Source organism: Micrasema longulum, unplaced genomic scaffold (assembly GCF_059751315.1).
Source record: "Micrasema longulum isolate JH-2025_06_02 unplaced genomic scaffold, ASM5975131v1 h1tg003138l, whole genome shotgun sequence".
NCBI classification, from domain to species: domain Eukaryota; kingdom Metazoa; phylum Arthropoda; class Insecta; order Trichoptera; family Brachycentridae; genus Micrasema; species Micrasema longulum.
This window is the reverse complement of record NW_028280234.1, coordinates 58353-82500: the sequence shown is the minus strand read 5'-3', so window position 1 is coordinate 82500 and position 24148 is coordinate 58353. Positions and strand designations below refer to the sequence as shown.

General features: G+C 35.8%; 1 protein-coding gene across 1 annotated transcript; it reads left to right on the top strand.

Annotated features, from left to right (window-relative positions):
- Positions 1-773: 773 nt before the first annotated feature.
- On the top strand, positions 774-18525 carry LOC148271061 (catenin alpha-like; the record flags this gene model as incomplete). The annotated part of the gene is made up of 8 exons (XM_088241887.1): positions 774-843; positions 7315-7382; positions 7490-7671; positions 8616-8721; positions 8965-9099; positions 10667-10783; positions 15618-15783; positions 17061-18525. Coding segments are annotated over 7 exons (843 nt in total), but the record flags the coding sequence as incomplete, so codon positions are not given.
- Between the last annotated feature and the right edge of the window lie 5623 nt (positions 18526-24148).

Here is a 24148-nt window from a genome sequence, read left to right as displayed (position 1 = left end):
GGCAAGTTTAAGTGGCCACTTTACACACTGTGTAACATTCACCACTCTGCCTATGTTTAAACATCCACATTTCCTCATCTCTTCCATCTGTTGACTTTTGTGAAGTAAAAGAGCTGAAACCTTTATCACGCGGGTGAGATTCATTAGGCTGAAACAATTCACCTACTAGGCAACGCCTGAAATATTTTTGCTATTTTTATACTTTATTTACCAGTTAGTTAATTCAACGATGTTTTGAGTATGTTCAAATGTTTGCAGACATGCCGGATTTCCTCCCTAGGGAGTTATTCAGATCTAAACTTATTGCAACAGAGATGGAAGACATTTTTGAGAAGGGAATATGGAAGTCTAGGCATTTACAGGGTTTACGACCTGTTCTTGGCTGGCTTAAGTGGCCACTTTCCACACTGTGTAAGGTTGCAACAAATTTAGATAGAATCTAGCTGTTTATAAACATTTTGATAAAAATGTAATTGTTTTTTAAAATCACGTCTGTTTAATTTTTTTTGTTGTTTTTTTTATTTATTAATAACAAATTAAAATACAATATTTCAACTAAATATTTTTTTTAATTAATCAAAAACATATATTTACATTGACGTTTCCCATTACGTAAAAGAAATAAACAATTCTCGTGTACATAATGGCGAGTGACGTCTTACAATAGATTATTTTATTTTAATCAATAATATTTTCAGAATAACATAAATAAATTACAAAAAAGATATTAACGATGTTATAACAACATATAAAAATTATATAAAATAATACAGGATGATGAAGAGCTGGACCCTGAGGATGTGGAGCTGGATGAGCACTATACGCTGGAGACCAGAAGCAAGTGTAAGGCCAGTTCTCTGCATGCCCCCGCCCGCACCTGTGGCTTGTGTATTTTTTGCCTTTGTCCTTTAGTAATCCCGCGGCAGTTTCATCTTTACTATGTGTTTCCGTACATCGTACATTTCCCTGTGTACTGCGCTAAATTGAGGAGTCGAATATCAAATAGTGTATACTCGTAAATAATTTCAAATATGATTGGTAAAAGATAATATGATCGGTGACTGTCTTAGAATGGGGTATAAAATCCTCTCTAGGCTAGCAAAGTATTTTAAAAAAACTTTTAAATATTGTGTGTGAAATGTTTTCTAACATTTTGAGATGTCTATCTATCTATCTATCATGTTGAGATGTCTGTCTATCTATCATGTTGAGAAGTTTATCTTTAATTTTGAGATATCCATCATGTTGGATGTCTATGCATCATGTCGAGATGTCTATCTATCATGTTGAGAAGTTTATCTTTTATTTTGAGGTATCTATCATTTTGAGATGTCTGCATCATGTTGAGATTCCTATCTTTCATGTTGAGAAGTTTATCTTTAATATTGAGATATCTATCATTTTAAGATGTCTTTGCATCATGTTGAGATTCCTATCTTTCATGTTGAGAAGTTTATCTTTTATATTGAGATGTCTATCATTTTGAAATTTCTATGCATCATGTTGAGATTCCTATTTTTCATGTTGAGAAGTTTATCTTTACTTTTTAGATATCTATCATTTTTAAATGTCTATGCATCATGTTGAGATTCCTACCTTTCATGTTGAGAAGTTTATCTTTAATTTTGAGATATCTATTATGTTGAGATGTCTATGCATCATGTTGAGATTCCTATCTTTCATTTTGAGACACCTATCTGTCTTTATTTTATTTGCTTTAATATGCTGCACGCTAAATCCAAAAAGTATTAACATAAATTTAGGACTCGCAGGAAATGTCTTGTCGTTCATATAATTTATTAGTCACTTAATGACACCTATTTGCAATTTAAATACCGGGGTAAAGCCGTTTTCTATTGCGGTTTTTTCGCCAACAATTATTTGATTCTTATTTATTATTTGATATTCAACTGCTTAATTATGTGTACCATGCTATATGATGTGCTCTGTTAAAGTTTTTATTTATGTGTTTTCGTGTATTGTGTTAATTACTCATTTGTGTTATCATTAATTAATATAATCAAAATGGTTGATGCACGTTTAAGTAAAATTCTTATATTTATACTAGAACCAATTTTATACAAGTACCCGACGCGTTATCTGACGCGTTATCCACCCCAGTAATAACGGAAAAAAACAAATTACTTCAAAATACATTTGTGGCGTAGCCGAGATACTGCATTGAAAACGTGAATTTTTATGTTGAGTGACGTTAGCAGGCGCTACTCAGGGGCAATTTTGTAATGTTACAAAATGAGAAAGTTCAGTATTTTTTTATTTGTCAATAGACTATCAAACTAATTTCAAAAGTTATTTTTATGTGTCGTATTATCATCGCTATGTTTTTTTTTAATGCTTTGTAATTTTGAAATTACCCCGCCCGTGACGTCACGAATCGTCGTCGGTGACGTCTGCCGACATTTAAAAGTGGAACCCGTAGCTGTCAAAATACACTAAACGTTGAAGAATTTGTAATTACTCCACCCGTGAAGTCACAAATTCAAGTCCTGAGTTATCTGACATTTAAAAAGAGAACACCGTACTCTTTAAAGACGTTAAACATGGCTACCCGGAAAACAGATATCTATCTTATGGCATAATAGGATGGGGAGGCACTAATAAATCGATATTGAAACCTCTCGAATCTGCTCAAAAATCGATCATTAAAATAATTTTAAAAAAGCCCTTCAGGTACCCCAGCGTCAAGTTATTTGAGGAATTCCGAGATCTTAGATATAAGACAAATATATATTTTTAGAATACTGTTTGTGCAAGTAAATTATTCTATCAAATCCCCAAAGGAACACTCCCGCACTGCCAGAAGTCAAACTAGAGGATGGGTCATGGGGTCTATCACAATTTCTGAATTCGGGCAAAGACTTTCAGGTTTCTGGGCCCCAAAATATTCAATATGTTACCCAAAGATTGCAAAACCATGACCCGGATTCAATTTAACTATTTTTAAAAAGTTGGTTACTGGATTTAGGTCGAGAAAAATCTGAAAATTACTAAAAATAAATTCCTAATAAATTAATATTGTATGACTGTTTAGTATATTAACCAGTAGGTAGTAATGTTATTGTTTATTTAGCATAAAAATGTCTGCCTTAAAACAGGTTGTACCTAGTTAGGCCAGACTAGACATGATCCAGAGAAATCTATTACCTAAGTATTTAAGTAATAATGTACTCCTATGTTCCAGCGAATACTGAAAGGGAAATGATGATATTTGTCAGAAATTATATCGTGGGTCTTAAACCAGCTATGGAAGTATAATAATATATAGGAACCCCAAAAAAACGGCGTCCGAGCGAAATCAAAAATAGACTTCTGAGTAAAATGATTTTGGACTAGTGTTTTCCAGTCGGCGCGTGAGACTATAGTAAAAATCCTAAAATAGGAGATCGACTGTTGATTAGTTTCATCTCATGATCTTCTGGTTTGCGGGTTCAAAAAATACTTGGTACACTTCCGCTTATTTATTTTGACCAATTAGCGCTTTCACCCTCTAATGGGCATCTTCAGACTGGTGAATATTATACAGTGTAAGGGTAATTTATATAAAACTAAATATCATCTCAAGTGTAGGTACATTTAAAAATAAGTTGAAAAAGATACAATACGCAATATTGCAATGGAACAGAGTGAGACAAATTATTGAAACATGTGTTGGCGGTGTACTTTAAGAAAATATTATATTATTTGAAAGATATTTATTGTTTTCTTACAATGTACAGGGTCTAACTAAGGGGGCTAATAAGGGTGAGTTTTTTAATTCCATCTGCTGATTTATTAAAATTCTATCACTATTATTTTTTATCCTATTTATTTCTAAAATGTCTTATCTGTCCAACTTTTGACCTTTATGTCCTGCATGTAAATTTTTTATGTTTTTTGTTTTGTCAAAAGTATGTTTAAATTCATTTAAATGTGATGCATAGTTTGATCAAGAATTGTCAATAAATAATATAAATGAAATTTATGTAATAGTTGTCTTTATTTTTTTATTTATTTAAAAGCATAATTATACATTTTTACAATTTAAAAAAAATAAAAAAATTCACTTGTTATATTTTTACTAAAACTAAAATCCCACCAAGCCACTTTTTAAAGCTTGTTGGTGAAGATTATATTTATACTGACTTAATAATATTATTTACATTTATAAAAACAATGAATAACAGATAAATATTAACTGCCGGAAAGATCAGAATAAACATGTTTATACAAATAATAATATATAAATTTATTTTTTAAATACAAGAAAATATATGAAAAAATAAAATATTTACACCTAAGCTACTATTCATATATAAACTCTTGATCGAGTAGCCACTCTCTTATTTTGCTCTTGTTACAATGTGAGTTAAATTTAAGTTCTCTTGGTAATAAATTAAAAATTCTAGGTACTAAATATTTGAGAGTTCTATTTCCATATTTATTACATACTTTTGGTACTACCAAGCCATCATTGGACGTGAAGCGTGTATTGTGGTTATGTTTGAGAGGAAACTTGAATGTATTACTATGAAATTGTTCCAAAATGATGCAAATAGATAAAGTTATTGTTATTTTTGTTAATAAACTTTGATTATTATTATTATTATTATTATTATTATCGCGGCACATTATTGTGAACTTATGATATTTTAAAATGGCTAATTTGAATTAAAACGTAATTTCATTATTTTTTTCATACATTTTGGAGAGTTTTGGACCTACAATTAAACGCCCAAATTTTTTGCCGCGTATAAGAAAACATTCTTTACATCCAATTTTCCGTAGCACTGAACTTCCTTACTCGGGCGGTAATTCCCCTCATCGCTTCATCAACCATTTTGATAATATTGTGTCTAATATTATGTATTTTTTGTTTGTTAATCCGTCCCGCATGCTTGGCTGTTCGTTCTGTCTGTGATTAACAAGTTGTTTGTGTTTTGTGTTGTCCATAGACAAGCGAAGATCTAGACACGGACACTGAGTTCGAACCAGTTGAAGACATGACCATAGAAACGAGAAGTAGATGTGAGATCATAAATATGTTTTTTAACATTGGTTGCGGAAGTAAAAAATACTAACCATCCATTATTTTGTACTAATAAAATTCTATTTTATAAGTTTATAAAAAAATTCCATGAAAAACAACTTTTTCCTGATGTATATACTAATAGATTTGAAATAAATGGAAAAAGTTTTTATACGCATAGAATAGTTAAGTTTGAGGGTAAAAATTCTTAGTGGAAGTGGGGTAACCAGAATAGTTTTTTTTACAAATGATAAAGTTTTTACACAAATGGAATAGTTTTTATACGCAAAGAATAGTTAAGTTTAAGAGCGAAAATTCTTGGTGGTAATTCATTGTAATTTATTATCGAAATAAAAGACCAGTAATACTGAAATCCGCAAATTTGGGGTAACCAGAATAGTTTTTATACAAATGGAATAGTTTTTATACAAATGGAATAGTTTTTATACGCATAGAATAGTTAAGTTTGAGGGTGAAAATTCTTGGTGGAAGTTCATTGTAATTTATTATTAAAATAAAAGACCAGTGATACTGAAATCTGCAAAATTCGGGTGACCAGAATAGTTTTTACACAAATGGAATAGTTTTTATACAAATGGAATAGTTTTTATACAAATGGAATTGTTAAGTTTTAGGGTGAAAATTCTTGGTGGAAGTTCATTGTAATTTATTATTGAAATAAAAGACCAGTGATACTGAAATCCGAAAAATTCGGATAACCAGAATAGTTTTTACACAAATGGAATAGTTTTTATACAAATAGCATAGTTTTTATACAAATGGAATTGTTAAGTTTTAGGGTGAAAATTCTTGGTGGAAGTTCATTGTAATTTACTATCGAAATAAAAGACCAGTAATACTAAAATCCGCAAATTTGGGGTAACCAGAATAGTTTTTATATAAATGCAATAGTTTTTTATTATTTATTGTGTATGCACACACATGGTAGAATTTCATATTAAATTTGGTAATGTATCCAAAATAAAACACGTTTATTGAATTTTCATTCTGCTTAAGTTTGAAAATGTTCTAAAAAGACGAAACGCGTCACATACCCTCTTGTATATTAAAAAAAAAAGTAGAATTAAATTTTAATAAACGTGTTTTATTTTGGATACATTACCGAATGCAATAGTTTTCATACAAATGGAATAATTTTTATACAAATAAAAAAGTTAATTTTGTAGGTGAAAATTCTTGGTGGAAGTTGATTGTAATTTATTATATGAATAAAAGACCAGTGATACTGAAATCGACCAATTTAGAGTCAAAATAATTTTTACACAAATAGAATAGTTTTTAAAATTTAAATGGAGTAGTTTTTATACAAATCATTATGATCGTAGAACAATGACGCATTTAATTTCCTTAACTTTACACGCGAATGATTTACAAATGAACACTAAGATGATTTACATTCATAACTGAATGAGAATCATCTTAGTATATTTTTTTTACATATATAACAGATTTTTTATATGAGCAAAATTTAAAAAAATATATATTTATCATAAAATCGTTTTTATACTAACTAAATAGTTTTTTTATAATAACTAAATATCAATATTTTGAGTTTGTCCAAATGTTTGTAGACAAAGACTGGATTTCACCCCCTAGACAGTCGTTGAGATTCACAAATTACAACAGGGATGGAGAACATTTTAGGGAAGGGAATTCGGAAATATAGGAATTTTCATTGCTTACGACATGTGATTGGCTGGTTTATGTGGCCACTTTACACACTGTAACATTCACCATTTTGCCTATGTTTGAACATCCAAATTCCTTAAATTATTCCATCTGTTGATTTAAGTGAAGCTAAAGAGCTGAAACCTTTATTGTTGTGAAGAGATTCATCTGATTGGATTATTTCACAAACTAGGCAACACCTGAAAACATAAAAAAAAAAAATAAAACCTCTTTTTGGATCCAATCAGATGATCTCTTCACGACAATAAAAGTTTCAGCTCTTTAGCTTCGCTTGAATCAACAGATGGAAGAATTGAAAGAATTTGTATGTTCGAACATAGGCAAAATGGTGAATGTTACACAGTGTGTAAAGTGGCCAATTAAACCAGCCAACGGCAGATCATAAGCCTTGTAAATGCCTAGACTTCCAAATTCCTTTCTCTAAAATGTTCTCCATCTCTGACGTAATTTGTTAACTAAATAGTTTTTTATACTAACTAAATAGTTTTTTTTATACTAACTAAATAGTTTTTTTATACTAACTAAATAGTTTTTTATACAAGTGTGAGTGATTAATATAATTTTGATTTATTTTGTAGCGAGCGCCCATACTGGTGAGCATGGCGTAGACGAGTATCCCGACATTAGTGGAATCACAAACGCTAGAGTAAGTTCTTTACTTATTATTGTTGCTGAATGCATTTTTTTCATTTCATGGTATTCCCCCTTAGCCTTTAAAGTGACATGATTAGCAACCGCACGACGTTCTTGCAGGAGGCGATGAGGAAGATGACCGACGAGGATAAGCAGAAGATCCTGCAACAGGTGGAGCTGTTCCGCCGGGAGAAGATGACCTTCGACTCCGAGGTCGGCAAGTGGGACGACGCGGGCAACGACATCATCGTGCTCGCCAAGCACATGTGCATGATCATGATGGAGATGACGGACTTCACCAGGTAATGTTTAACCATGGTTGATTGTTCAGCTCCTTCAATTTTCAAAGCCATTCGCGCGTCAAGTTTTTGAACCCTTTGTCGACATTTTAGATCCGGGCCCGGATTACAATTGGAAGTTAATAGCAATGCTTTGAGTCGTCCAAATGTTTACAAACAAGGCTGGATTTCATTACCTTCTTCTTCTTCTCTGTCGTTCAGTTCTGAGGGTCGTGATCATTGGTACTCTCTCCAGCCATTCCATTGACAAAGCGTCTCCGCTTTGCGCCATCTCCACAGCTCCATATAGGGTCGCCTGTGACGTTGTTTTCACCCGGTCGATCCATCGAGCTGCAGCTCTGCCTCTGCTTCTACGTCCTGGCACACTGCCCGTGATTATTATTCTCTTCAAATTTTCTGTGTGTCCGAAGAACTGCGGAATACGTTGGCAGCATATGGCCGATAGGCGAACTTTTACGTTGAGTTCTTCCAGTATAGGGACATGTGTTCTTCTGGCCGTCCATGGTATTCTCAGCATTCGATGCCAACACCACACCTTGAAGGCATCTATTCTCTCCTGCTCACGTGTTTTGATTGTCCACGTTTATGCGCCATACTCGCATAAGAGTATTGGGAACGCACTATGAACATTTTAGTTTTCTTAGAGATGCCTCGATCTTGCCAAATTTTAGTCAGTCTCATAAACATTTAAATCTATTGCAACAGAGAGGGAGAACATTTAGAGGAAGGGAATATGGAAGTCTAGACATTAACAGGGCTTCTGCCCCTCACAATACCTATCGAACCGCCACTAGATTTATTTTGTCATGATTTTTACTTGCAACACTCGTCAGGGGTTCTGGTTCTATTCCGCACACAAAAATGCATTGTATTCCTCATTCCGCCCGGATAGGTGAAAACGTTTTTAGTGACTTCGAAATAAACATATTTTTCTCGTGTGTTTTCAGAGGACGCGGACCATTGAAGACGACAATGGATGTGATCAACGCAGCCAAGAAAATATCAGAAGCCGGTACCAAACTCGACAAGCTGACGAGGGAAATCGCTGAACAGGTAATGTGACTCGACCATACTAGTGTCCCATGTATCGAAGGTCAATTTCGGCTAGTTACTCGAGGGTGCCGTTGATTCGCCGGTAAAACGTGCATTCCCAATTTAAGGAGAAGCAGCAGACTAGACAAGCTGTTTGACTATAATTCTATTAACAGTGATCTCACGTTTAGTCATATTTTAGTTTCTTCAAAAATCCATCACATTCGATCTATCTAAATGTGTATTCGCTATTGCGTTTCCCAGTGTCCGGAATCTTCCACCAAGAAGGATCTGCTGTCGTACCTGCAGCTGATCAACTTCTACTGCCATCAGATGAACATCACCTCCAAGGTCAAGGCTGATGTGCAGAACATCAGTGGAGAACTTATCGTCAGTGGGGTGTGTATCCTTAGTCCACCTCATCAAAACTGTTTCACCATCTCTATCTTTGTAATTTGTATCTTTGTCACTTTTATTGTCACCATCATTATATTTATTATCATTATGGCCCTCCCTTTTTATATTTTTCATCATTATCTTCCCTGTTTTTATCTTCCCGGTTTTTATCTTTTCCGTCTTAACCCTTTTCATATTTACTATCTTTCCTATCTTTATTATCTTTCTCTGTATTATCTTTTCCTGTTTTTATTATCTCTTTTGTCTTCACCTTTTTAATCTTTATTATCACCCCCGTCTTCACTTTTTCCATCTTTACTATCTTCCCCGTCTTTACCTTTTCCGTCTCTATTTTCACCTCACTTTTGATTTCTTATCATCCCTGTATTGTATATCTTCACCACTATAATACTATTTAACTCATCATGTCTTTATATAAATCATTTATCATTTTTATAGTTATCATCATCTTTATCCTACCCGCCTTTAATATCATCACCTTAATTTTCACCAACTTTACTATCATATTCATCTTCTCCAACTTAATTTTTAGTATCTTTATTAACATCATCTTTATCTTTACCATCTTCGCTATCATATTTATCTTCTCCAACTTAATTTTTAGTATTTTTATTATTATCATCTTTATCTTTACCATCTTCGCTGTCACATTTATCTTCTCCAACTTAATTTTTAGTATCTTTATTATCATCATCTTTATCTTTACCATCTTCGCTAACATATTTATCTTCTCCAACTTAATTTTTAGTATCTTTATTATCATCATCTTTATCTTTACCATCTTCGCTATCATATTTATCTTCTCCAACCTAATTTTTAGTATCTTTATTATCATCATCTTTATCTTTACCATCTTCGCTGTCAGATTTATCTTCTCCAACTTAATTTTTAGTATCTTTATTATCATCATCTTTATCTTTACCATCTTCGCTATCATATTTATCTTCTCCAACTTAATTTTAAGTATCTTTATTATCATCATCTTTATCTTTACCATCTTCGCTGTCACATTTATCTTCTCCAACTTAATTTTTAGTATCTTTATTATCATCATCTTTATCTTTACCATCTTCGCTATCATATTTATCTTCTCCAACTTAATTTTTAGTATCTTTATTATCATCATCTTTATCTTTACCATCTTCGCTGTCACATTTATCTTCTCCAACTTAATTTTTAGTATCTTTATAGTCATCATCTTTATCTTTACCATTTTGGCTATCACATTTATCTTCTCCAACTTAATTTTTAGTATCTTTATAATCATCATCTTTATCTTTACCATCTTTGCTGTCATATTCATCTTCTCTAACTTAATTTTTAATATCTTTACTATCATCATCTTCATCTTTACCATTTTTGCTATCACATTTATCTTCTCCAACTTAATTTTTATCTGTGTTTTCTTCATCTTCCTCATTTTTGTCTTCATCACCTCGATTATCATCGTCATTATTTGCACCATCTTCACTTTCATCTTGACCATCTTAGCTCCTCCATTTTTATCTTGTGTGCTGCAAAACTAAACGCAAAAATTGTCATTTTCCAGTTGGACAGTGCAACATCTTTGATCCAGGCCGCCAAGAATCTGATGAACGCCGTCGTCTTGACTGTTAAGTCTTCTTACGTGGCGAGCACCAAGTACACACGCCAGGGAACAATCGCCGTACGTGACAAATTTTATTTATCAATTTTTACAAACTAACATACTGTCCTCGGAACAGCTAATGACGAAGTTTGTGTTTTAATGAAATGATCTAATTTTTATCAAGTATAGAATTTTTTTTCCAATTTCCTCTAGCACCGAGCTTCCTTATTCTTGTGAGGTTTACGTGTTTTACAATACCAATGTTTTCAAATGCTATCATCATCATCGTTTCCCTATCTGGGCACTGCACTCGTGCGCCAAACGCAGCATATTTCACATCGACTGCTGGAAAATGATCACAGTACGCCGAGTAAGGTTGGCAAATCTGCCAATCGCCCACCTCGAAGTTAAGTTGATCACTCGTACGCTTCAGGTGCCAATCGAGGGACAATGAAATATTGCAGTGTGAAACCAATTCGCCACCCGTCGAATGCGTCAACCACTGCACTACGAGGACTCGATTTCCTTTTCGAGAGGTAAAAACTTGTCCGCAATTCTGGTTCTATTTCACATACAGAACTGCGATACATACGAGGGGTATCCAAAAGAAACCGGCAAATATATAAAAAAAAAAAAATTGGTGAATTTTTTAAAAAAAAATCTTTAACATCCTTTTAAATGCTCTCTATTGGAGCTAATATATTTGTCCAATCTTCTATTCCAATGTTGGAAACATTTTTTTAATTAGTCTTCTGTGATGCTTGACAGCATCTTCGTCGTTTTGTTTTTCACCTCAGCATTGTCGACAAAACGCTATCCTTTCGCCTCTTTTCAATAGAGGCAATAAAAAAGAAGAAGAAAAATAGTAGTGTACAAAGCTCTGATTAAACCAAACGAAACATGGGTTATGACAAAGAATATTAAGGGAACCATTGCAGCTTTCGAAAGAAAAATCCTCAGAGTTATCTATGGTCCTGTGAGAGAAAACAACCATTGGCGTCGTCGTTACAATAGAGAGCTATACGAAATTTACCGAGCGCCCGATGCGAGGTGCGACGCTCGAGGTGAGCTGGCCATATGATCAGAATGGACGACGAAAGCCCCATAAAACGCTTAACTCTCTCTGTGCCACAAGGACGACGGAGACCAGGAAGGCCCAAAATGCGATGGATGGACTGCATCAGCGCAGATATGACAATGTTGGAAGTGAGAAACTGGAGAGGAAAGGTAGCAGACCGGCGAGAGTAAAGGAGACTCCTGGATTCAGCCAAGGCCCGCCCGGGGCTGTCGAACTTATGACGATGAATAAAAGAAGTCGTAAATGGCTGTATCGGGCGGGGCACAGTGGCCATACCCTTTTTAGTAAACAATTGGCTAATAGAGATAGTAAATTTGGCAGCCTTTCTTCTCGTCCCTAAATCTTCACTTGACAATCGCTCCAAAAAATAACAAACTCCAAGCCACTCCGGATAGCTGCACAACTTACTTGATGGTCTGTCGTCTGTCTTCCGCGATGATTTGGCCAATTTCAGCGACATTTACGTCGGTTCGGGCCGTCGAAGGACGTCCAGTGCGGGGTCGGTCATTAATTGACGTTTTGCCTCTTTTAAAATGGGAAAACCACCCAAACACTCGAGTCTTCCCCGAGACATCACGCTTGTAGACTGTTGTTAGCATTTCGAGAGTTTCCGTGCCAGTTTGTCCGAGTGGGATGCAAAAACGAAGGCCTCGTGCTGATTGACACAGGCCAAACACAACTTTCTCCAGCGACGACACTTGGCATACTGGCTAAGAAAAGATAGTTTTTTTTTTTTAAATATATATTTGGACCCCTGTATTTAGTAGCTTTACGTGTCATGTACAAGGCTAAGGTACTCGGAAAATATCGTTTTTGTTTGTCTTGGAAATGGGATGTTCGATCACTGATTTTGGTTTATTATCTGTATGAGTCCAATCACCATTGTTGCAAAGTCCAAGAACAATGGCGCGTGATAACTACTTTTAACTACAGTGTGGATATCTGTTAAGGATATTCCATCTTCCCCGCATTCTGCCTCAAGATTATGGCGTTGCAAACTGAAAACTGGGCACTGAAATAACAGATGTTCAATACTCTGTGAAGAAATATCATCGCATGGACAATAGTCATCATTCCTTAATTTAAACCTGTATAGGTAACTTCTCGTAGCTCCGTGTCCGGTAAAAATTTGGGTCGTTTCGAAAGTACTTTGATGATGGCGACGGAAGTTTGCCGCATCAGCCAGCATAGAAGAAACGCGGTAATGATCCTCCCAACGCTGCTGCGTATTTTGTTTTAAACGGCGTTTAGCAAAGCTAAGGGGAAATTCTGAGAAGAAAGGTGCCGTTTTTTCACAAGTTGCGGCTCTTGCTCGTTCACCCGCTCTCTCATTTCCTACGATACCAGCATGTCCTCTTATCCAGCATATTTGAATGATCATCCCTCTTATTTTTAGATGCTTAATTTTACTCTGAGAAAAGAAGAAGAAAAAAAAAAGAAAAGATAGTTCACATGATGCTATTTGCAGAACCCAGTACGACAGAAGTTCGATTTCTTTTGGATATAACAGCCAGACGACAGAATTTGATCCAGGATACAGCTCTACCTAATGTAGGGAGTACCGCTTTACCCACCGTTAAACTACTGGGAGTTTTACTCAATTCTGACCTATCTCTTGACGCTCAAATTAGTAGAATGATAAGTTCACGCTTCTACCAGCTGAGACAAATTAAATGCATACGCAAAAATTTGCCGGTTGATGCCGCCCGTCAATTAATAAATGCGTTTGTAGTGTCTAGACTCGATTATTGTAATGGTATCTACGCAGGTCTACCAATGAACAAAATGACTCGCCTACAATCTGTATTAAATGCCGCAGCGAGACTTATTTTCGGAATCTCTAAGTTCAGTCATATCACTCCACTACTTCGGGAACTACACTGGCTACGTTTTTCACAGAGCGTAGAATACAAACTCTGTTGGCTTATGTATAAGTCACTGCACAACTCGGCTCCGGAATATCTAAGGGAACTATGCATTCCAGATGAACTAGCTGACAGGCGTCTCACGCTTAGATCAGCTACGTCTATGGCGAGAGGAAAAGTTATTATACCTCTACGCAAACAGCGCACTAAATATGGTGAACGCGCATTTGCGGTCGCAGGCCCTATGGCATGGAATGCTCTCCCAGCAGAGGTCCAGCACTGTGAAAGTGAAGTGATGTTTCGGAAAAGACTTAAAACCCACTTGTTCTCTAAATCATTTGAATAAATCCGTAGCACGTGACAACAAAATAAATTATTTTAATAAAATTACAAATTTAAAAGCTTCAATTAAATTAACTTAACAATAGAATCACCATGTAAAGCGCCCTTGAGGTATTTTATTTCGAAAATGGCGCTATATAAGTTATCCATAATTAATTAATTTAATCCCCTCTTTTGGGTATGATCGATATACACCGCCACATTTGGCATGCTACACCCGTGCCCTATGCACCAATGGAAGCGGATAAGCGCACGATGATGATGATTCGAGAGGATGGAATGCCAAATTAATAATATTGTATTATTTCCATGTTCGGATCGTGCCGGCCATATCGGACGCTCGCTAGAATCAGTATGTAAGTACAACTTGGTATCACCACAGTTGTATTGCAAAACACCGCATGTGTGCATTTAGCGACATTTTTCACATTTGCACCCATTTCCACTCGCAGAATTATATTATTTATAGTCCTTAAAATAAAGCTTGATTAAAATGACTGCTGTCAAACTAATGTGATGGGAAATTATTGATCACTGATCATGTACCAATCAAATCGATTTTATCAGTTTTTTCATACAAACATGACTCTGTTTCCGAAAATTGATATGAAAACGCAAAAACAAGCCTATTATAGTGTGTTTAAGACAATTATTTACTAAAATATAAGACATTTAATACTTTTTTTCATGAATAACAACAAATGAATTATTTTCTAATCAATAGATTTACTTTGATTAATTTGTCTCATCTCTAACATTTTTGCAAAATGACTCAACCGTTGATAATTAGGTTTATATTGTTTTAAAGTTGATTTTATACATTTATGTCGATTTATATGTCGAGCATTGTATTAAAAAAATAAATTAACACGCCAGATACGAATGATTTTTCATGTGTCATTTAAATCACTCCTTAGGCGTTACTACAAAGTTATGTCCTCACTTTTTCTGACAACTGTTATTCAACTCAAGCTATATTTTAAGGACTATAGTTTTTAAAAATTCACAGAACACGTCTCACCCTGTAGATTTCACGTCAACAATATTTTGAGTTTATACAGATGTTCGTAGACAAGTGTTCAATTATATTGTGGAGAGCGACACCAAAAGCCGTGTAGTTGGCAGAGCGGAACCCAGCTTTGATCCGCAACGCTTGATCCGCTGCGACGTCAGCTCGGAAAAGATATTAAACGTCATGCACTGGAAGAACATTTCACATTTCGTCTTGACATTTCATGCCGCTCACCACAGCTCTCCGTCCAGTGTTCGCTATTGTAAATTCATTCATTAAAATACTCAATAAAAAACTTCAATTGTAATCCATTTAGAATTTCGGATTCTAAGCATTTACAGGGATTATGGCCAGGTTGGGGATGCAAATGATACATCGATGTTTTCAAAAGATCGACACTTCACAAGACGTTAAGCATAATGTAAAAACTGTGTTTTATTTATTTATTGTTCACTTAGCACGAGCGCTCTGTAGCTGCAAGACGTGTTGGGATATTTATTCATTGTACAGCCCCCTTGAGCTGAATTTCTCTTGTAATCAACCTGTGTAATACGAGCTTAATGATACTTTTTCCGTTGGTAATTCTTCATATTAATTATTTGGTCGTTCTCGCAGTCTCCCATCGTCGTGTGGAGGATGAAGGCCCCCGAGAAGAAGCCCCTCGTGCGGCCCGAGAAGCCCGAGGAGGTGCGGGCCAAGGTCCGCCGCGGCTCGCAGAAGAAGCAACCGAGCCCCATCCAGGCTCTCTCCGAGTTCCAGAGCCCGACCGAGTCCGTCTAAGGTCAGGCTTGATATTACTCTGAGAGTGACGCTCTCAAAAATGTATCAATATAATCCAGAGATTTTTAAGAGTGACGCTCTCAGAAATGTATGAATATAATCCAGAGATTTGAGTTAAGTAAAACTACAAAAAAAGTATATTAAAGGGTTACCCTTGTAAGGACACATATTTTTCGTTACTTAATCTGTACTGATATTTAAAATGCAAATGTGTTTATCTGTTTGTTTGTGTTTCTTTCACGTCACAATGGAGCCACCGATCGACGTGATTTTTTGCATAGAGCTAGCTGGAAAGCTGACAAGTGTCACAAGCTACTTTTCATCCCAAAAAAAATGTCACTTCCCCGGGAAAATTCTTTGTGGAAAAAATAATTAATATTCATACGGAGTAACCATGCTACGTCACCACAGACAGACGGACTGTCATATTTTTTGCATAGCGATAGTTGGAGGACTGGCAATCGATACAGGCTACTTTTTATTTTTAGGCTAATTGACCAAACTGTATTCGTTTTTTTCCGTTTTTCAAACAGTTTTATACATCATTTAACGTTTAATCATCGGTGTGGCCATTATGTAAAAAAATAAATTAATATTCCCAAATGAACCACTCTCAGAGGGTAGATAAGATTCAGAATGCCACCCCTGGAGGCCCAACTACAGTGGTGAATTACAACACAGAACACCCGGGCTTGAGAAAAATCACATTAAATTTTTGTGTTTCCACCGGGAATCGAACCCGGATCCTTCAAGAATCATGGACCAGGTAATTTATCGACAATATTTTGAGTCTGTCCAAATTTTTGTAGACAAGGACTGGATTCAACTCCTTGGGGAGCTGTTTATATTAACATATCCAGTCCTTGTCTACAAAAATTTGGACAAACTCAAAATATTGTTGATAAGTCCACCTGGTCCATGAAGAAGTATAGAAATTGAAAAAATAACATTTTCAGGCGTTGCCTAGTCTAGTATGTAGGTGAAATAATTCAATTAGATGAATCTCACCCGCATAAATAAAGGTTTCAGCTCTTTAACTTCACAAACATCAACAGATGAAAGAATTCAAGGAATATAGATGTTCAAATATAGGCAGAATGGTGAATGTCACACAGTGTGTAAAGTGGCCACTTAAACCAGCCAATGACAGGTCATAAGCCCTGTAAATGCCTAGACTTCCATATTCCCTTATTTAAGGTATTCTCCATCCCTGTTGTAATTTGTTATTACTCTGAGTTAAAATCCAATATTTAATGAGAATTTTTGTTTTTTTTTCAGGTTTCACCGGCTAACGACAACCGAGTTATGAATTTACGTAGAGTTAATAATATATAAGTATTTATATTATGTGATTCCATTTTTTAAATCATACTAAATTAAGGCATAATTACTAGGCGCGCATCATGATACTTTATACCACCACAAGAAGCCGCGTCCTCGGGGGACCACCGGTCAAACCCGAGGACTTCAGAGCGCTCGCCCCCTACCTAATGGCCCGATACCTCAAGGACCTGGGCTTGGAGGGGGAGATTCGGCAATATGAGAGCCGCTCAGCAGCCCGGCTCTCCTGGGCTTGGAGAGAGAGAACTAACATGCGGGGACCCGTCACAGTGACGTCAGGAGTATATACCTTTTCTGGTAGTTACTATCAAATCGATATGTATAGTCCTTAAAATTTAGCTTAATTAAAATGACAGCTGCCAAACTAATAATAATAATAATGTTTGGATAATTTATATAGCGCCATTTTAGTGAAAATCACCTCAAGGGTGCTGTACAATAAATAAATATCCCTGCGCGTCTTGCAGCTACAGAGCGCATGGACAGTTGGGATTCTAGTTCCTCGTCTCCAATTATGATATGTTACAAATATTAACAAATTACAACAGGGATGGAGAATACCTTGAATAAGGAAATATGGAAGTCTAGGCATTTACAGGGCTTATGACCTGTCATTGGCTGGTTTAAGTGGTCACTTTACACACTGTGTAACATTCACCATTTTGCCTATGTTTGAAAATCCATATTTCTTCAATTCTTCCATTTGTTGATTTTAGTGAAGTTAAAGAGCTGAAACCTTTATTGTTGCGAAGAGATTCTTCTGACTGAATTATTTCACCTACATACTAGGTAACGCCTGAAAACAATTTTTCAATTTTTAAACTTCTTGTTACTACAAAGTTATGTCGTCACTTTTTCTGACAAATGTCATTCTAATCAAACTATATTTTAAGGACTTACATTATTGGAAGACGACGGACTCTATGTATTTCGGATGTATCAATTAAATCCCGACACAAATTTACGGGGTCACAACTGGAAGCTGTTTCGTCCTCAATCCCAAGATAATCTTCCTTTCCAGCGGGGTACTTTCGGACTGGAATAAATTGCCGAGTCTAGTTGTCCATTCCATTTCAGTCGACCATTCCAAAAACCGTTTGGATGCTTTTTTGAATAAAGAAGAACTTGGACAAAAAGCAGTACGCGAGATACAGTAATAATATTACCGGGGTGGTCGTCTCCGTCCGACACGTCCGCTGCTTACGAAGCCACTCCGCGCGGATTCCGAAACGTCCCGAACGGATGACGCGTCGGGTATTTACGAATGTGCATTCGGGCCGGGCGTCTATTGCTCACTGGATCAAACGCGAGTGAAAGGTTTTTTTATTTATAAGATTATGCCTAGGAATCAAAAATAATATGGTATTGTAAATATTGATATTTTTAAAATCGTGTTCAAAAATGCGAAAAAGCCAAATTTGTGAGACAAGATTTTGATGTAGAATTTTTTACAAGTAATTGTAAATTCTAAATTTAATTTGGTCCTTAAAAGAAAAAAAAATTGTTTATTTTCCAACTACTAACTAATTTTTATTTAGTCGAATTAAATTTCTTCAATGATTGTTGGGTCTTGAATTTAATAATGGCGATTTAGGATTTAATTATTTTTAGAGATTTTGGGTGTATTGTATGATAGAAGTAGACATTTAAAAGCTGGCGCTCAAATCTGTTATGTATTTTTAAATTATACTTGTGATGAAATTCTGCGTCCGGGCGAGTGAACAATACAGTTTTTTTTTTTTTTTGCGAAATATAAACAGGCCCCTCGGACGAGTGTTTTCAATTCAACAATGTCTATCTTGTAGGGTAGTGGTTGGGGCACTCGCCTATCGAATCTGAGCCGATATTCTGAACGCTTTCGAGAGCCCTTCGCCCACATAGCCGCATCTGGGGACATAAGGAGCTCTCTGTAACCTGGTAGCCTCAGCATCTTTGTGCTGAAACAATGTTAGAAAAGAGGGAAGCGAATTCTTCACTGACTGGTCAGGGCTTTCAAGAGTGTAGGCAATGCTTTTACAGCGCGTATTTGGTACGTAAATACGTGCTACACAAGCGTTCTCTACGCTCGCAAAAGCGCCCAAAATACCACCCCTGAGGTTATCATGGATGAATTGTTTATATTGCCATTTTTGTGAAAATCACCTCAAGGGGTGCTGTACAATAGATAAATATCGCAGCACGTATTGCAGCTACAGAGCGCATGGACGGTTGGGATTCTAATTCCTCGTTTCCAATTGAGATCGATTAAAAATTATAACAGATGGGAGCTAGATTACAGCACGTCTTGCAGCTACAGAGCGCATGGACGGTAAGAAACTCAGCCCCCATTTACACATTTTAAAAATTGACAAATATTTTTTTTGTTTTAATGATATTTAAAAATAATTCAATAATAATATGAATTATAAAAAGGAGTGAGATTACAACACGTCTTGCAGCTACTAAGCGCATGGACGATTAGAATTCTAGACCCCCCCCCCCATTTACAAAATTTATGTATTTTATAGTTGATATATGGAAGCTAGAAAGGCAAGCATCGTGCAGCTATAGAGCGCATGGACGAGTGAAATTCTAGCAAGATTAAATTAATGATATAAATAAATTTGTCAAGTGTTCATGCCAAGAAGTAAGCAATTAAAAGCTTAATAAATAAAGCGCTGTTTCAACATTTGATCGGGTTGTGGTCCCTTGGCTAGTGTCTCGGACTCACGGACCAAAGGTCCGTGGTTCGAATCCCACTCTACCCCAACTTGATTCCATTTTCTAATAGTGAGTTATTTACAACTCGTTGAAAATGGCCCTCAAAATTAAATATTTGGGTAAATCATAAGAACGCAAATATTTCTTTTTTTTTTAAAAAAAAAAAAAACATTATGGTTAATAAAAGGAGATAGATGTCCGAAGGGAAGCTTTTGCAGACAGTGGGTAGATACCGCCGCCATGTGGCCGACTGGGTGCTTGATAATTCCTGGAAACGCACATGTGTTGTTACCAAGGGATGATGCCTATTGTTCCAACGACTAGGCGACTGCAATATTTCTCTGGTACCCGAAGCGTAAGACTGATCACCTTGCCTTTCGGTAACAGATGATCGAGATACACACGCTGCATTAACTTTTAACAATCCAGTGCCCTATGCATCATTCGGTACGGATAATGGTGAAGATACTAAAATTGGACAATAAGGCACCGCATTTATAAACCAAATGCATCGTATTTTGATTATCTGTTACATGGAGGTAAGATGATCAGCCCTGTGCTTCAGGCGTTGCAATTTCAACAATCTCTGAAATTGATGGTTCACGTACGCCCTGCCAGGAATCGAACCCAGGATCTCGAGAATGGCAGGCAAACGCGTCGACCGCTGCGCAACGAGGCGGACTTGTCTCCGCTCGATTTCCTTACTCGAGATTTTAAACGAGAGCAGCGGTCGAGTGGAAAGCACTCATCTGTATTCTTCATCTGCCTGGACGCATTTTTTTTCATTTTTATTAACGTCAAAATAATTTTATGTATTAACGGTTTTTGCGTCACCTTTTATTGAAAAAATAAATTAAGGAATTGTGTTTAAGATTTTTATATGTATTACTATATTAATTAAGACATTATGAATTATGTAAAAAAATAATAGAGTTATTTATTATTTATGAAATGCTGGATTAAAATAATTTACAGTTTGAATAACTCAAATTTGTTTTCAAAGGCAAAAACTGTGTTTTTCTTGCCTATGGAGTGTCAAAAAGGTATTTGTTGGGTGAGTTCTGGGAATTCACAAAAAAGTATTTAGTAAACGGACCGAATTTAAATGACAGAAAGCAGTTATTATGCTCTTCTTATGGTTTCGTAGAATTCGTCTGCCAGTACGAATTCTAGACTGCGATGATCACATCTGCCGAAATGAAGGTCAAAAAAATTTAAAGAATAATTGTAAAGCTGCCAAAAATTCAAGGTCACATTGTCAAAAGCTACCAAGAATTCAAGTTCACTTTTTTAAAAGCTACTAAGAATTCAGAGCCATTTTGTCAAAAGGTACCGAGAATTCGAGGTAACTCTCTCAAAGCTGCCATGTTCCATGTGTAAGGCCTCAAATGTTAAAATTCAAGGCTAAGTTGAATTGTTACTGAAGCAATATATTTTTTTAAAGTTTGGCTCATTATCTTCCGAATGGGTGCAAAAATTTGTATAAATTTGAACACTTTTTAATTAGATTTGCTCAAATGAAAAATTAATGCTCAAAATCTAAAATTCTACAGAATATATTTTGGACTATTTGAATTTACATTGTGCATTTTTATATCAATTTTGTTGAAGCATGTTTTTTTAAATTTAACTTCATCTACGCGACCACTATTAAAAATACTACTCTTTAATACGAGGTATATCCAGAAAGTAAATTCAGTCAGCGCTGCGATCGCAGTTTTGCGCATGCGTGGCACTTATTGCGAAGGAGTTGACGTCATTATGACTTAGCTGATTGTTGCGTACGCTTCGTGTTGCTTGTTTGAAATGCCGAAAAAAAAAATTAAATCCCGGAACTAGTGAGGTGAGAGTTTTGACCACTTTAGAGGAGAGAGATGAAAATGGTTCTTTAATGGGTGTTAGGTAAAATTATGGATTTAACATGGTCAATCAAACTTAGTCTCTAGAATGTATGATGTATGCCTGGAGAGCGAATTGGCAATGAACCAAAGTAAGTCAAAAGTGATGGTATTTGAAAGGGGAAGTGAGGTTACTGACTGCATAATAAATGTAAACAACTAATGTCTCGATCAAGTAGAAGAATTTGTGTATCTGGGAAGCATGTTTTCAAGAGATGGAAGAGTAGAAAAAGATTTTGAAAGGAGAGTGAATGCGGGCAACAAAATGAACAGCGCACTAAGCACAGTAATTGATAATAAAAATATGTCAATCGAAGCTAAACTGGCAGTGCACAACGGAGTTTTAGTCCCGACAATTATGTATGGAAGTGAAACATGGTACTGGCAGAGGAAGGATGAAAGCCGAGTGAACGCGGTCGAAATGCGATCTCTTCGACGAATGTGTGGGAAATCAATGTACGACAGGGTTACGAATGACGAAATCTGATTCAAGTATAATTGATAAGATTAAGAAAGGGTCTCTGAGATGGTTCGGTCATGGAGAACGAATGGACGACGATAGAATGGTAAACCAAGTATATATAATGAAAATTAATGGTAACGTGAGACGAGGACGACTGAGGAAGATGTGGCATGATCGGATAAACTAGAATCTTAAGTCTGGTTATGTCAAAAGCTAATGGATGAAGCTAGAAATGTATGTGGCGGTCCATTCTCTCTGCCTGCCCCTACGGAGAAACGGCGTGATGGTAGTAGTAATACTTTGAATTACGTAATGTTTTTAGAACTTGCTTTCTGAGCGTACCTCGTATTTTAAATGCAAAATGTTCGTAGACATGTATGTGCTGGAATCATTCTAGAGAGATTTAAATCATATATAAAGAATTAGGAAAAATAAAAAATCTTTTTTCTACCATTTGTAACAGTATTATAATTGCTACATATAAATAATTAGTTAAGTAGATTTTTATGTAGGTAATTTAATTTATTTCTAAATATTTTTCTGTTAACTGTAATTATTAACAAATAAACTAACCATTGCTTTGTATCACCGAGAAGCCGCGTCCTCGGGTTCAACCAGCGGTCCGCTCGTCTTCCGCCTGATTATGTGTATCTGGGAAGTATGTTTGCCAGGGATGGAATGACCGAGGAAGATATTGAAAGCAGGCTGAGTGCCAGGAACAGAGTGAACGGTGCACTTAAATCAACCTTGGCAAAATATATGTTTTTCGTAAGATGCAAAATAAGCCTTTTACAATGGAGACTGATGTATGGGAGCGAAGTATGTACGTACTTGGATAGGCTGAATGCGTCCAAATGCGATCTCTCAGGCGAATGTGTGGCAAAACTATGCACAATAGATGCGCAAATATCAAGATCCGTACATTAATGTAGGGCTCAGATAAGCATTATCGACAAAATCAAGAAAGGAGCTCCGCGCTGGTTTGGACATGTAGAGCGAATGGACAGCGAAAGAACGGCTAAGAATATTTACAATGTGAATGTTGATGGATGTAGAAATAGAGGAAGATCGAGAAAGACAAGGCATGACCAAATCCAACAAATATTTTAAGAAATATTTGTTGGATTTGATGGACATGTCGAGGGTAGGAATAATCGGTGTGCGCGCGAGTGAAGATGTACGAATGAGGAATGAGGTAGCAAGGTCCAATCGGAAATGAAATAATACGCCTAGAGACCTCGATATAACCTTCTCTGTCTCTCTATGTTAATATTTTTCATAAACTTCCAAGAAATATAGTATATATGAGTATGAGTCGTAGAGTTACAGAACTCGTCCTGGAGGCTTTATCTACTCACGAGCATATCACAAAAAAATATTTGTTGTACAATAAACAACTTACGAGTCAGAGCAGATTTTGCAACTCGCATATTTACTTTAGTTGAGTTGCAAACTCGTCACGATTTGTGACACAACAGGAGCTCACGAGCCCAAGTACTGTGGGTGTATAACATCACAGAACACCCAGGCTCGAGAAAAATCACATTTTTAATTTTTACCATATCACCAGAAATCCAACCCGGAACCTTCTGTCCGTGAGCCGAGCGTCTCGACTACTACACCATGTGGGCCGCGAATTTGTCCAGAGCGCATTTCATAACTCTATGACTCAAATGTACTATTAAAATTTATTTGAGAAATGTATTTTTTGTTATTCTGTTGTTTTAAGACATATTTATTTTTAAATGAATTTTTATTCCAAAAAAAAGTTATTAAATTTCTTTGGTTAATTTTTGTAACTTAGTAACGAGTATTCTATAGATTAATAAATATACATAAAAAATCCAAAATTACTTTTTATTTTACATTTTAAGGAAATCTCTTTTTCTGTGCATATCATCATCAGGTCTCCCCGACGTCGACCATCACTCGAGTCCCGAGAGTAAAGAAATAAAACACAGAAA